General features: G+C 59.7%; 4 protein-coding genes across 4 annotated transcripts; 2 read left to right on the top strand and 2 right to left on the bottom strand.

Annotated features, from left to right (window-relative positions):
* Nucleotides 1-89: 89 nt before the first annotated feature.
* On the top strand, nt 90-1,281 carry ENH_00002130 (hypothetical protein; the record flags this gene model as incomplete). Its single annotated transcript, XM_013578244.1, has 3 exons — nt 90-206; nt 417-673; nt 819-1,281. 3 exons carry the CDS (start codon nt 90-92, stop codon nt 1,279-1,281), a joined length of 837 nt encoding a protein of 278 aa, XP_013433698.1.
* A 321-nt stretch (nt 1,282-1,602) lies between these two features.
* On the top strand, nt 1,603-3,053 carry ENH_00002120 (hypothetical protein; the record flags this gene model as incomplete). Its single annotated transcript, XM_013578243.1, has 2 exons — nt 1,603-2,131; nt 2,698-3,053. The coding sequence occupies 2 exons, from the start codon at nt 1,603-1,605 to the stop codon at nt 3,051-3,053; spliced, it is 885 nt and encodes a 294-aa protein (XP_013433697.1).
* Nucleotides 3,054-3,158: 105 nt separating this feature from the next.
* On the bottom strand, nt 3,159-6,387 carry ENH_00002110 (hypothetical protein, conserved; the record flags this gene model as incomplete). The annotated part of the gene is made up of 4 exons (XM_013578242.1): nt 3,159-3,278; nt 3,732-4,821; nt 4,937-5,152; nt 6,311-6,387. 4 exons carry the CDS (start codon nt 6,385-6,387, stop codon nt 3,159-3,161), a joined length of 1,503 nt encoding a protein of 500 aa, XP_013433696.1.
* A 379-nt stretch (nt 6,388-6,766) lies between these two features.
* Nucleotides 6,767-12,049, bottom strand: ENH_00002100 (hypothetical protein; the record flags this gene model as incomplete). Its single annotated transcript, XM_013578241.1, has 10 exons — nt 6,767-7,053; nt 7,221-7,498; nt 7,786-8,259; nt 8,474-8,559; nt 8,671-8,826; nt 9,496-9,750; nt 10,251-10,316; nt 10,792-10,924; nt 11,229-11,301; nt 11,672-12,049. Coding segments are annotated over 10 exons (2,186 nt in total), but the record flags the coding sequence as incomplete, so codon positions are not given.

Here is a 12,049-nt window from a genome sequence, read left to right as displayed (position 1 = left end):
ATAACAACAACCCCACCATTATTTGCTGCAGCAAATAACAGCAACCCCACCACTATTTGCTGCAGCAAATAACAACAACCCCACTCACCATGGGCTCTCCAGTGACGCAGCAAATGATGTTGCTGCGCATGCGATGGGGCATTGGGAGGGCCCTGACCACTTCCGCGAGTTCGGGCAGGCAGGCGGGGCAGCTGCAGCCACAAAGTGTGGGGCCCCTGCTGCTGCTGCTGCTGCTGCTGCTGCTGCTGCTGCGCTGTGCTGCGCTGCTGCTGCGCCGGTCAGCGCAGCGGCTTGGGACTACTGGGGTTTAGGCTGGGGGGAAGGAAAGGCTGGCGTTCGCGGGCTTAGGGCTGCGCTGCGGGACCAGGGTTTAGGGTTTAGGGTTTAGGGTTTAGGGTTTAGGGTTTAGGGTTTAGGGTTTGGCGGGGGCCCACCTGGGGGCCGCAGTCTCGAGGCAGGCGCCAGACTTGACTGCGCAAAGGCCCGAAAACACTAAAGGCGGCAGCAAAGGCTCTCGAGTCATTCCCAAGACAGCAGCACTAGTGGTTATGAACAGCCGCACTAGCTGCTGCTTCCTCTCCTCTCCCAGCAGGTGCTGCAGCAGCAGCAGCAGCAGCAGCAGCAGCAGCAGCAGCAGCAGCAGCAGCCCGCCCCCCGAGGGTTTGCCTCTAGGGTTTAGGGTTTAGGGTTTGGGGTTTAGGGTTTGGGGTTCAGGGATCACAATTTTGCGTATAGGGTTTAGGGTTTTGCGCTCAGTATTTAGGGTTTAGGGTTGGGGTTCAGGGTTTAGGGTTTAGGGTTTAGGGTTTAGGGTTTAGGGTTTGCGGCACTCGGGCCTGCGCTGCAGCTGCTTACTTCGTACTCCGGCGGGGGGAAGTCCAGCATCGCTGCGAGGGCCAGCACCCGGCGGATGTCTGGGCAGCGCTCTGCGCAAAGCAGCAGCAGCAGCAGCAGCAGCAGCAGCAGCAGCAACAGCAGCAGCAGCAGCAGCAGCAGCAGCAACAGGCTTCGCAGGTCAAAAGGCAGCAATTCACACTCTGCAGCGCTCCTGCAGAAAAGACACTCATCAGGCGACGAGCTCCAGCAGCCGCGATGCCAGCAGCAGTTGCACTGGCAGCAGCAGCAGCAGCAGCAGCAGCAGCAGCACTAGCAGCAACAGCAGCAACAGCAGCAGCAACGGCAGCAGCAGCGGGCAGTGCAGCGGCCAGCCGGCAGCCCGCCATTGCAGCTCATTCTGGCCTTTCTCTATCAGGCGCACAGCCCCGCAAAGTCTGGAGCTGAGGGTTTAGCGTTTAGGGTTTGGGGTTTAGGGTTTAGGGTTTAGGGTTTAGGGGGGGCAGCGAAGTACCCAAATCGCCTGGCTTGATGTGCTCCTTAATATACTTCACGGCTTCTCTTGGCTTCTTCTTCCGCAGCAGGTTTATCGCGTGCTGCATGCGCACTTCCGTCTCTAAAGAACTCTGCAGCAGCAGCAGCAGCAGCAGCAGCAGCAGCAGCAGCAGCAGCAGCAGCAGCAGCAGTAGCAGAGACAACAGCACCGCCAGCGACGAAGAGTTTTCAGACGCAGCAGCAGATCGATAAGTCAGCTGCCCTAGCAGCAGCATGAGCAGCAGCAGCAACTGCACCCGCAGCACCAACGGCAGCAGCAGCAACACTGCCCGAAGCAACAGCAGCAGCAGCAACAGTGCCCGAAGCAACAGCAGCAGCAGCAACAGTCCCGCAGAAGCAAAGTCAGCCACAGCCACAGCTGCAGCAGCAGCAGCAGCAACAGCACACGCACCAGCAAAGCCAACAGCAGCAGGAGAACCTGCAGCAGCGCCACCCCCACCCACAACAGCGCCCGCAGAAACAAAGCCAGCAGCAACAGCAACAGCAGCAGCAGCAGCAGCAGCAGCAGCAGCAGCAGCAGCAGCAGGTCTCTTTACATTGAGTTTTCGGAGCTTCGCGCTGTGCGTCTCTATCCAGGCCAGAGCCTCTGCTGTGGAGTCGCTCAGCAGCGCGTCGACTACAGCAGCAACTTCCCCGTGGACTTCGCCGTCCCAAAAGTCCTGCAGCAGCAGCAGCAGCAGCAGCAGCAGCAGCAGCAGCAGTAGCAGTAGTAGCAGCAGGAGTAGCAGCAGCGGCCAGTTGAGTGAGGAGGGCATGGCGGCTTCGCTAGCTGGCCAGCCAGCCACCAGGCATCTGGGCAAGTAGCTAGCTGCGCCCAGCTAGCTAGGCTAGCTAGCTAGCTAGCTAGCTAGCTAGCTATGCAGGCGGCTGGCTAGCTAGGCTGGGAACGGCTAAACAGCTAGCTAGCCAAAAGTGGTCGCAGCTGCCTCGCCCTCAGCAGCAGCTAGCTGAGCCCCTTGCTCCCAGGAGGCTCGCTAGCTGCCTGTGCGGGCAGCTAGCCAGCAGCTAGCCAGCAGCTAGCCAGCAGCTAGCCAGCAGCTAGCCAGCAGCTAGCCAGCAGCTAGCCAGCAGCTTGCAGCAGCTAGCTAGCCGTGGAGCTAGCTGCTGGATAGCCAGTGGCTAGCTAGCTGCTGGCGAGCTGGTGGCGAGGCAACGGCTAGCTAGCTGCTGCTGCGTCTGCAGCTAGCTGGGGGCCCCTGGGCTGCGGTGTATGTACACCTGGAGGCCCAGCAGCTGCGCAGTCCTCGAAGCCGTCGACTTGAAACCACTTCTACTTAAGTACTCCAAAAGTGCGCAGTTGATGTGCAGCGCGAAGTGCGAAGGCTGCAGTCCTGCAGCAAACAGACCCGCAGCAGTTAGCGGCAGCCCCAGCCGGCGACAGCAGCAGCAGCAGCAGCAGCAGCAGCAGCGGCAGCAGCGGCAGCAGCAGCGGCAGCAGCGGCCCAGCGGCTGCTGCTGCTGAAGGCTGCAGCAGAAGAAGCCACCAGAGGCTACACATAGAGACGCAGGCGGCGCTGCCACCAGCAGCAGCGAGGCCCAGCGACACGCAGCAGCAGCAGCAGCAGCAGCAGCAGCAGCAGCAGCAAAGAGTGGCCAGGCACGCAGCAAAAGAAACTATGCAGCAAAAGGCCAGCACGGCAGCCACAGCCAAAACAAGAGGCTGAGGCTTTCCTGGGGGTTTTGTGTCTCCTCGCACAAACCTAGAATCCACGCACCAGGGTTTAGGGTTAGGGTTTAGGGTTTAGGGTTTAGGGTTTAGGGTTTAGGGTTTAGGGTTTAGGGCGAACCCGCAGCTGCGCCTCCTGCAAGTCAGGCTCTTCAGCCAAAACCTTCAGCCTTCTGCTGCACCTCTCGAGTTCTCCCGTGGCTTCTGCTGCTGCTTTTTCTGTCTGAGAAAACAAACAGGACCTGCTGCTGCAGCGGCACCTTTTGCTGCTGCTGCGGAGCCACAGGGGCCTTAGCTGGGAGGTCTCGCAGCAGCAGCAGCAGCAGCAGCAGCGGCGGCAGAGGCAGCACTGCAATAGCAAAAGCAGCAGCAACACGGCGAGGCGCCAAGCGGCAGGCACCACCGGCATCGCCACTAGCAGCAGCAACGGCAGCAGCAGCAGCAACAGCAACAGCAGGAACAGCAGCAGCAGCAGCAGCAGCAACAGCAGCAGCAAGAACAACAGCAGCAACAGCAGCCGCAGCAAGAGAGGCAGCAAGAGCAGCAACAAGAACAGCAGCAACAGCAGCAGCAACAAGAACAGCAGCAACAGCAGCAGCAACAAGAACAGCAGCAGCAGCAGCAGCAGCAGCAGCAGCAGCAGCAGCAGCAGCAGCAGCAGCAGGAGCGCGCGGACCCTGCGTTTGATGTTTTTGACTTTTTGGACGACGAGGTCGAGTCTGTCGAGTTGGAACTGCGGCGAGTTTGCTGCCAGCAGCTGCTGCTGCAGCTTTTTTTTAATAAAAGCCAAAACCACAGAAATGTCTTTTGCGAGGGCTTTTTGGCTGCAGCGCAGCAGCGCTGCTGCTCTTTCGAGGGGCACAACAACGCTGGATGCATGCAGCCCCAAGGTGGGGTTGCTGCGCTGCTGCTGCTGCTGCTGCTGCTGCTGCTGCTGCTGCGGCGCAGCAGCAGCGGCGCCGTCGCTGCTGCTCCCGCTGCTGCTCTCCTCCGCTGCTGCTGCTGCTGCTGCGCGCGCGCCCCGCGCAGCAGCTGCTGCTGCGGCGCCTGCCGCTCCGGCGGCAGCAGCAGCAGCAGCAGCGCCTGCGGGGTCCGCGCCGCTCAGCGCGAAGCTCCTGCTGCTGCTGCTGCCGCTGCTGCTGCTCCAGCTCGGGCTCGGGCTCGCGTCCATCCCGCTGCTGCTGCTGCTGCTGCTGCTCCCTTCCACCCGGCTGCTGCTCCCCTCCGCAGTCGAATACCCGCTAGGCCCCGCCTCTCGGCTCCCCCCACCGGACTGCCCTGCATCCCCAACGCTGCTGCTGCTGCTGCTGCTGCTGCTGCTGCTGCTGCTGCTGCTGCTGCTGCTGCTGCTGCCTAGAAGCGCCTGCAGCGCACTTTGGGGGCCCCCACGGGAAGCTGCGGGCCCGTGGCCCTGCGGGGCTTCCGCAGCAGCAGCAAAACCCGCAGCAGGGGGCCCCCCTTCTCCTGCGGCTTCTGGGGGCCCCCTTTCCGTGAGGGCCCCCCCCGCAGCGCCGCTCCCTGCTGCAGCAGCAGCAGCAGCAGCAGCAGCTGCTGCTGCTGCTGCCAGCGCTGCTGCAGGGGGCCCCCCAGAGGCCGCGGGGGGGGCCCCCGCAGGCGAAAGAACTGCGGGGGGCCCCCCGGGGGCCCCCGGGGAAAGCCCCGAGGGGCCCCACACTGGCTGGGGCTCTGGTGTTGCTGCAGTTCGAAAGGCCTGGGGCTCTGCGGCGGAGGGGAGGGACTGAGACCTTCCTTCTTCCCCCATTTGGCTGTGCTGCAGCAGGGAGGGGCTGCAGCAAAGGGTTTAGGGTTTAGGGTTTAGGGTTTAGGGTTTGGGGTTTGGCGCCTGGGCAGCGCCGCAGCAGCGCCCCCGCAGCAGCAAACCTGCAGACAACTCCCCTCGGGGCTTCCCGCTGCTGCTGCGCCCCCAACGCTAGGCGCTGAGCCGCAGCCGCACCCGAGGCTCCCTGCTGCTGCTGCTGCTGCTGCTGCTGCTGCTGCTGCTGCTGCTGCTGCTGCTGCTGCTGCTGCTGCAGCGCCTGCCCCAGGGCCGGAGACTTGCTGCTGTGGGCAATGGGGCAGGAGAGCAGCGGGAGAGCTCTGCAGCAAAAGGCGCAGCGCCGCGGCCCTGCAGCTGCTGCGGGTTCCTTAAGAGTGGCTGTGCACTCGGCGCTGGAGGCGCCCCCGGGACTTTTCGCCGTTAATTTGTTGATAAATAATAAAAATAATAATAAAAAAGAAACAGAAATTGAAAAAGGGGATTTAAACGCGGACAAAACCAACTTAATAGACAGTCCCAAGCCTCCGGGGCCCCCCTGACCACTGGACCAGCAGCTCCGGGTGCTGCTGACTGGCTTGTGTTCGCGCTTGCTGCACCTCGACTGGCTCTTAAATGGAATAAAAGAAGTTTACTTTTATAAATTAAAGTTAATTTACTTTTATAATTGCTTTAAATTGCAAAAAGAGCTGCGGCGCAGCGCAACCCAGGCCTCCGCAGCAGCGACTCCGGAGCAGCAGCAGCCTGACCCCTGGTTCCTGCAGAAACGCCCCAGCAGCAGCAGCAGCCGCTGCTGCTTCACTCGGAATTAAATGATTTTAAATAAATGAATTTCACAAAAGGCTTTTGCGCATTCGGGTTTGCAGCGCTTTCGCTGCGGTGTACAGACAGCCGTCAGGCGCAGCTTGCAGCCCGAGTCAGTTGCCCCTGCGCATGCAGAGTGCAGCATCTGGACTTAATTTAAACGCATTTTTGTTTTTAAAACCCTAATTAGTTCTTTTAGACACTAAATTAAGACACTTTTCTCGGAGCGGCTGCAGCAGCGCCGCCAGCAGCAGCTCCGGGACAGCCCTAGCGGAACTTCAGGTGTCTAGACACCTCAGAGTGCAATTCAACTGCGCCCAAAAACAGCCACAGCCCCGTCTCTGGCCCTCCCCCTCAGCAAACCTCTTCTTAACAACTTTTTCCGCAACCCTTAGAGCTCGGGGGCCCCCCGGGGGCCCCCCTCAGACTCTGGGGAACCTGGGGGCCCCCTACACCGCCCCTGGGAGGCCCCAGTGGGCCCCCCCACCCTTCAGGGGGGCCCCCCGAGCAAATCTAGAGCTGGGGGCCCCCGGGGGGCCCCAGAGAAGACCCTAAATTAGTCTTTCTGGGGGCCCCCCGAAGCTGCAGGGGGCCCCCCCATTCTTTAGGATAGGTTTGCTGCTAATGGGCAAGGTGGATGTACACTTGGGGCTGCGAGAATTGCGGTGTATGTACACCTGAAGCGCTGCAGCAAGCCGCGCTGCAGCTGCTGTTCAGCTGCTGCCGCTTCTGAGGCTTCTGCTGCTGGCTGCATGCTTCTGCGCTGCGCTGCAGTCTGCTGCTGCTCCTTTTGCTGCTTCTGTTTGCTGCTGCTTTTTGCTGCTTCTGTTTGCTGCTGCTTTTTGCTGCTTCTGATGGTCTATACAGTTAGCTGCGCGAGGTGACCACTGGTCACCCCCAAGTTTTCTGAGTCAAACAATGCCGCAGCTGCTGCTGCAGTAATACGGCCTCCTGCTTTCTGCTGCTGCTGCTGGGAAGCAGAAGCGGATTCGCTGCTGCTACGCAAACAGCAGCAGCAGCAGCAAATGCTGCTGCCAGTAGGGTTGATGCTGTTGGTTCCCGCAGCTCCTGCTGCTGCTCGTGCCAGCAGTGCTGCTGCTGCTGCTGCTGCTGCTGATCCTTGCTCCTGCCCACTAATTAATGCGCCTCCGCTTAGGCTCTGCAGGTGCTGCCTCTGCAGCAGCAGCAGCAGCAGCAGGTGCAGCAGCAGCAGCAGGCGCAGCAGCAGCAGCCGCCTCCTCGTCGCTGTCATCTTCCTCCAGCAGATCTTTAAGGAAGTCCAGCTGACGAGCGTTGCCGTTTTTAGTGGCAGCAGTTTGCGAGTCTGCTGCTGCTGCTTCTCCCCCTGCTGCAGCAGCAGCAGCAGCAGTTCCCCCGCCAAGCCCAGCTTGCTGCAGCACTCGCTGCAGCAGCTGCACGCCTGCGAAAGCCGCAGCATGCATGCAGCAGCAGCACTTTAATAAATAAGCTGCCAAATGCATGCAAAAATGCCAAACTTATTACTGCCCAAAGACTCGAATAGCAGCAGCAGCAGCAGCAGCAGCAGCAACAACAGCAGCAGTAGCAGCAGCAGCAGCTGCAGCGCACCTTCAGAAAGAGCTTCCCCCTCGCCTTCTGCTGCTTCAGAAGAGCCCTTGTTTCTTCGTTCTTCGCTTTTGGTGCCGGAAGCTGCTGCCGCTGCTGCTGCTGCCGCGGCTGCTGCTGCTGCTGCTGCTGCTGCTGCTGCTGCAGTATCGGAGCCTCCGCCGCCTTCCGGAGAGAATGTGGGGCTGCTCGTGGTGCTGTTGCTGCTGCTGCTGCTGCTGCTGCTGGGGCTGCTGCTGGGGCTTTTGCCTCCGTCGTCTTCGCTAGACGCGGGCCTGGTGCTGCAGCAGACACAGCGCCAAAAGCAAACCCAGGCCTCTCCTCCCCACAGCAGCAGCAGCAGCAATGATAGCAGCAGCAGCAGCAACAAGAACAGCAGCAGCAACAATGACAGCAGCAGCAGCAACAGGAACAGCAGCAGCAACAACGGGAACAGCAGCGGCACCAGCAGCTGCAGCAGCCACAAAAGCCGTCCAGGCCTGTCCGAAGCCGCTTTTGGCCGCTGCAGTGCTGTGGCAGCTAATAAAGTGCAGCAGCAGCAGCAGCAGCAGCAGCAGCAGCAGCGCACCCTATCTTGACAGCAATCCGTTTCTTTTTTGCTGCTCCTGCTGCAGAACGGGGACTCAGTGAGGCCCCTCCCCCCGGGCCTCCTGCTGCAGCAGCAATCTTCTCTGGGAAGACACTAAGTAAGGAGTCCTCTGTGGGGCTACCATCTAGGTCCACGCTGCTGCTGCTGCTGCTGCTGTTGCTGCTGTTGCTGCTGCTGCCGCCGATAAGGGCAGTCGGCTTTGGGAGCGGCCGCTTTTCCTCGTCGCTGCTGCTGCTGCTGCTGCTGCTGTTGCTGCTGCTGCTGCTGTCTCCGTCCCCCCGCAGCGGGCGACGTCGCCGCCGCCTTATCTTGAGCCGGTTTGCTGCTGCTGCTGCTGCTGCGCTGCTGCTGCTGCTGCTGTCCCCCGCCCACAAGTCCGTGCCCGAGGCGTTCCCCTGCTGCTGCTGCTGATCATCATCATCATCGTAGCCATCGACGAGAGATAGCCTTGGCCTGGAAACCAAACCCCAAACCCTAAACCCTAAACCCTAAACCCTAAACCCTAAACCCTAAACCTTTTGTGGCAGCACGCTGAGTCGAAGCCCGTCACCTCCCCAGTCCACTCGGCGACTGTAGTTGTGCAGTTCCTTCAGAGTTTACGGTTAGGGACGCCGTTAGGGCTTAGGGTTTAGGGTTTAGGGTTTAGGGTTTAGGGTTTAGGGTTTACCCGCGGGTGGTCGTCGAGGACTCTGTGGGAGAGTCGTCATCTTTCACGTTGTAAAACCACGAGTCATCATCGTCTACATTTTGTCTCTGAAAGAAAGCGCCCCTAAACCCTAAACCCTAAACCCCAAACCCTAAACCCTAAACCCCAAACCCTAAACCCTAAACCCTAAAACTGGCTGCTGGCAGCTGAGGGTTTACATGGGGGTCAGCCCTGATGAGTCTGCCGAGGCTGCTGAAGGCCTGCTGCTGCTCCGCCTCCGCTTGCGGCAGTTCGCTGCTGCTGCTGCTGCTGCTGCTGCCAGCTGTTTCCTGTCTCCTTGACATTCTTGAGCCGCAGTAGAAAACCCTCAGATCCTGCGCGCCTCACAAGCAGCAAACCCCTCAGCTAAGCAGCAGCAGCAGCAGCAGCAGCAGCAGCAGCAGCAGAGCACCAGGACGCGCAACACAGCGCCACCCCCTGCAGCAGCGGCCGCCGCCGCCGCGACAGCAGCAGCAGCGGCAGCAGCAGCAGGAGAAGCAGCAGCAGCAGTGACAGCAGCAGCAGGAGGAGCAGCAGGAGCAGCAGCAGCTGTGCCTGCAGCAGCAGGCGGAGCAGCAGGAGCAGCAGCAGCGACAGCAGCAGCAGGAGGAGCAGCAAGAGCAGCAGCAGCTGTGCCTGCAGCAGCACGAGGAGCAGCAGGAGCAGCAGGAGCAGCGACTGCAGCAGCAGGAGCAGCAGCAAGAGCAGCAGCAGCTGTGACTGCAGCAGCACGAGGAGCAGCAGGAGCAGCAGGAGCAGCGACTGCAGCAGCAGGAGCAGCAGCAGCTGTGCCTGCAGCAGCACGAGGAGCAGCAGAAGGAGCAGCAGCAGCGACTGCAGCAGCAGGAGCAGCAGCAAGAGCAGCAGCAGCTGTGCCTGCAGCAGCACGAGGAGCAGCAGCAGCAGCGACTGCAGCAGCAGCAGCAGCTGTGCCTGCAGCAGCAGGAGGAGCAGCAGGAGCAGCAGGAGCAGCGACTGCAGCAGCAGCAGCAGCAGCAGCTGACGCGGAAGACGAGGCAGGGGTTTTTTCTTTGTTTGGCAGCAGCAGCTTCGATTTGCTGAATCCAAGCAGCAGTTAAGGGGTCTTCGAAAAGAGCAGCAACAAGGGCGCAGCCCTGGCCGCCCAGGTGTACAGGCAGGGGCCCCACAGACAGCGGCAGCCCCGAAGGACATAAGAAAGAAAGACAGTCCAAAACTGCGCAAGAAAGCAAAGAACCTCCGAGTCGACGAGAAGAAGAAGAAGGGGACAAAAAGTCTTCCTGAAAACAGAAAAAGCAAAAAAAACGAAGCAGTTTGACCCCACAACGCTCCCCAAGCAGCAGCAGCAGCAGCAGCAGCAGCAGCAGCAGCAGCAGCGCGCGCGCCGGCTCGCCCGCGCGCTCCAGTGTACGTACACCGCACGCGCCGCATGCACTGCGCCACACAACTCTTAAAGTCTGCAAACTCTAAACTGCTGTTTTGGGGCTTTTTTGCATGCGCTGGGGCCTTTTTGCATGCGCTGCATGCAGCAAAAGCGGGCCCGCTGCGCGCGGTGTACGTACACCCCAGCAGCGCATGCAGCAGCAGCAGCAGCAGCAGCAGCAGCAGCAGCAGCAGCAGCAGCTATAATGGACCAAAATGAGGGATTTGTAGCGCGGAAAAAGCCAATTTAAAGACGAAAAGGAAATAAATGAAAGAAAGAAATAATTGGAAAAAAAAAGAATCAAAATCGAGAAAAGTTTCGCCAAAAAACTTCAAAGACGCAAAAGCAAAAATGCACCTTCAGCATCCATATCAGGGGCCGCAAAACCTTCGTCTTCACCAAATGCTTGTCCACGTAAGGATCCTAAAAAAAGAAAAAAAAGAAAAAAAAAGAAAAAAAAGACAATTTGGAAAGAAATTGAAAACAATTGAAATAAAAAAGAGAAATAAAACAAATATTCAACAAAAGGGCATCAAAAACGGAAAAATAAAACAAAAAAAGAAAAAAAATGAAACAAAAACGAAGAAGAGACAACAAAGGAATATTAAACCCAGACGCGCAGACTGCAGCACAATGCGAGCAGCAGCAGCAGCAGAGCTGCTGCTGCTGCTGCTGCTGCTGCGACGAAGAAGCAAATAGATGCAAGCGGAGGCAGCAGTTGCTGCTGCTGCAACAGCAGCTAAAGGAGACAAACCAGCGCGGGAAAAGAAAAATAAAATAAAATAAAAAAGAAATAAAAAAGAAGGAGAAAAAGAAACAAACAGAAGCAGCAAAAGACAAAAGACAGGAAGCAGCAACAGCAGCAGCAAACAGAAAAAGCAAGTTTGCTGCTGCTGACTCTGAGGGCTATGCAGGCCTTGAGAAACTTGACAGCAAAAAGAGACAAAAACTTGTCGAAAGAAGGAGTTAAAGCTGTCAGCAAACTCCGCAGCGGCACGCTGTCCCGCAGGATCCGCAGCTTGAAGCGGTGCCTGCGCAGCAGCAGCAGCAGCAGCGGCAGCAGCAGCAGCGGCAGCAGCAGCAGCAGCAGCGGCAGCAGCAGCGGCAGCAGCAGCAGCGGCAGCAGCAGCAGCGCAGTTGTGCAGCGGAAAAGATGCAAGAAAGTGAGTGGGGAGAGGGAAAAGCGCGATGGTGACACAGGCTGCAGCAGCAGCAGAAGCAGCAGCTGCAGCAGCTGCAGCAGCAGAAGGGGTGAAGGACTGCTGACGGCTGCGGCAGCAACGCAGCAGCAAGAGACTGCAGCAGCAGCAGCAGCTAGCGCAATTTGATAATCACCTGTGGACCGCCACGCAGTGCGAAAAGATCTCGAGGACCATTTGCTTCGCGTGCTGCAGCAGCTGCTGCTCAGCTGAACACGCCCCACAAGCAGCAGCAGCAGCAGCAGCAGCAGCAGCAGCAGCAGCACGCGGTCGGTCCGTCGACCCCCTCCTCCGCAGCCCGCAGCAGCGCAGCTGCTAACCAAGCGCAGCAGCAGCAACCTCCACAGCAGGAAAAACAACGCCAGCAGCAACAACAACAGCAGCAGCAGCAGCAGCGCAGCAGCAGCAGCAGCAGCAGCAGCAGCACGCGGTCGGTCCGTCGACCCCCTCCCCCGCAGCGCGCAGCAGCAAAGCTGCTTGCTACCCAAGCGCCTCTACCTCCGCCTCCGCAGCAGGAAAACAACAACAACAGCAGCAGCAGCAGCAGCAGCAGCAGCAGCAGCAGCAGCAGCAGCAGACCAGTGGTCATGTCAGTGGTCACGGGCTTGAAGAGCAGCCGCAGCAGCGCGTCCAGAGCCCCCCTGTCGAAGAACAAAGTGTTGACTTCGTCTTTTTCCGGCAACTCCATGTTGAGGCTGCAGACCACCCGCAGCAAAGTTTCCTTGACCATTACTTGCACGGCCTCGCTCGGGGCGCTCTCCAGCACGCCGCACAGCAGCAGCAGCAGCTGCTGCTGCTGCGGCTGCTGCTGCTGCTGCTGCTGCTGCTGCTGCGAAGGCGGCGCGGAGGCCGGGGAAGCCGGCGAGGCCGGCGCCTCGCCGGGCCCGCCGAGCGCCCGCTGCTGCTGCTGCTGCTGCTGCTGCTGCTGCTGCTGCTGCTGCTGCTGCTGCTGCTGCT

The sequence above is a fragment of the Eimeria necatrix genome, genomic scaffold (genome assembly GCF_000499385.1).
Source record: "Eimeria necatrix Houghton genomic scaffold, Enh_scaff1062, whole genome shotgun sequence".
Lineage (NCBI taxonomy): Eukaryota > Apicomplexa > Conoidasida > Eucoccidiorida > Eimeriidae > Eimeria > Eimeria necatrix.
This window is presented reverse-complemented; position numbering and strand designations above follow the sequence as displayed.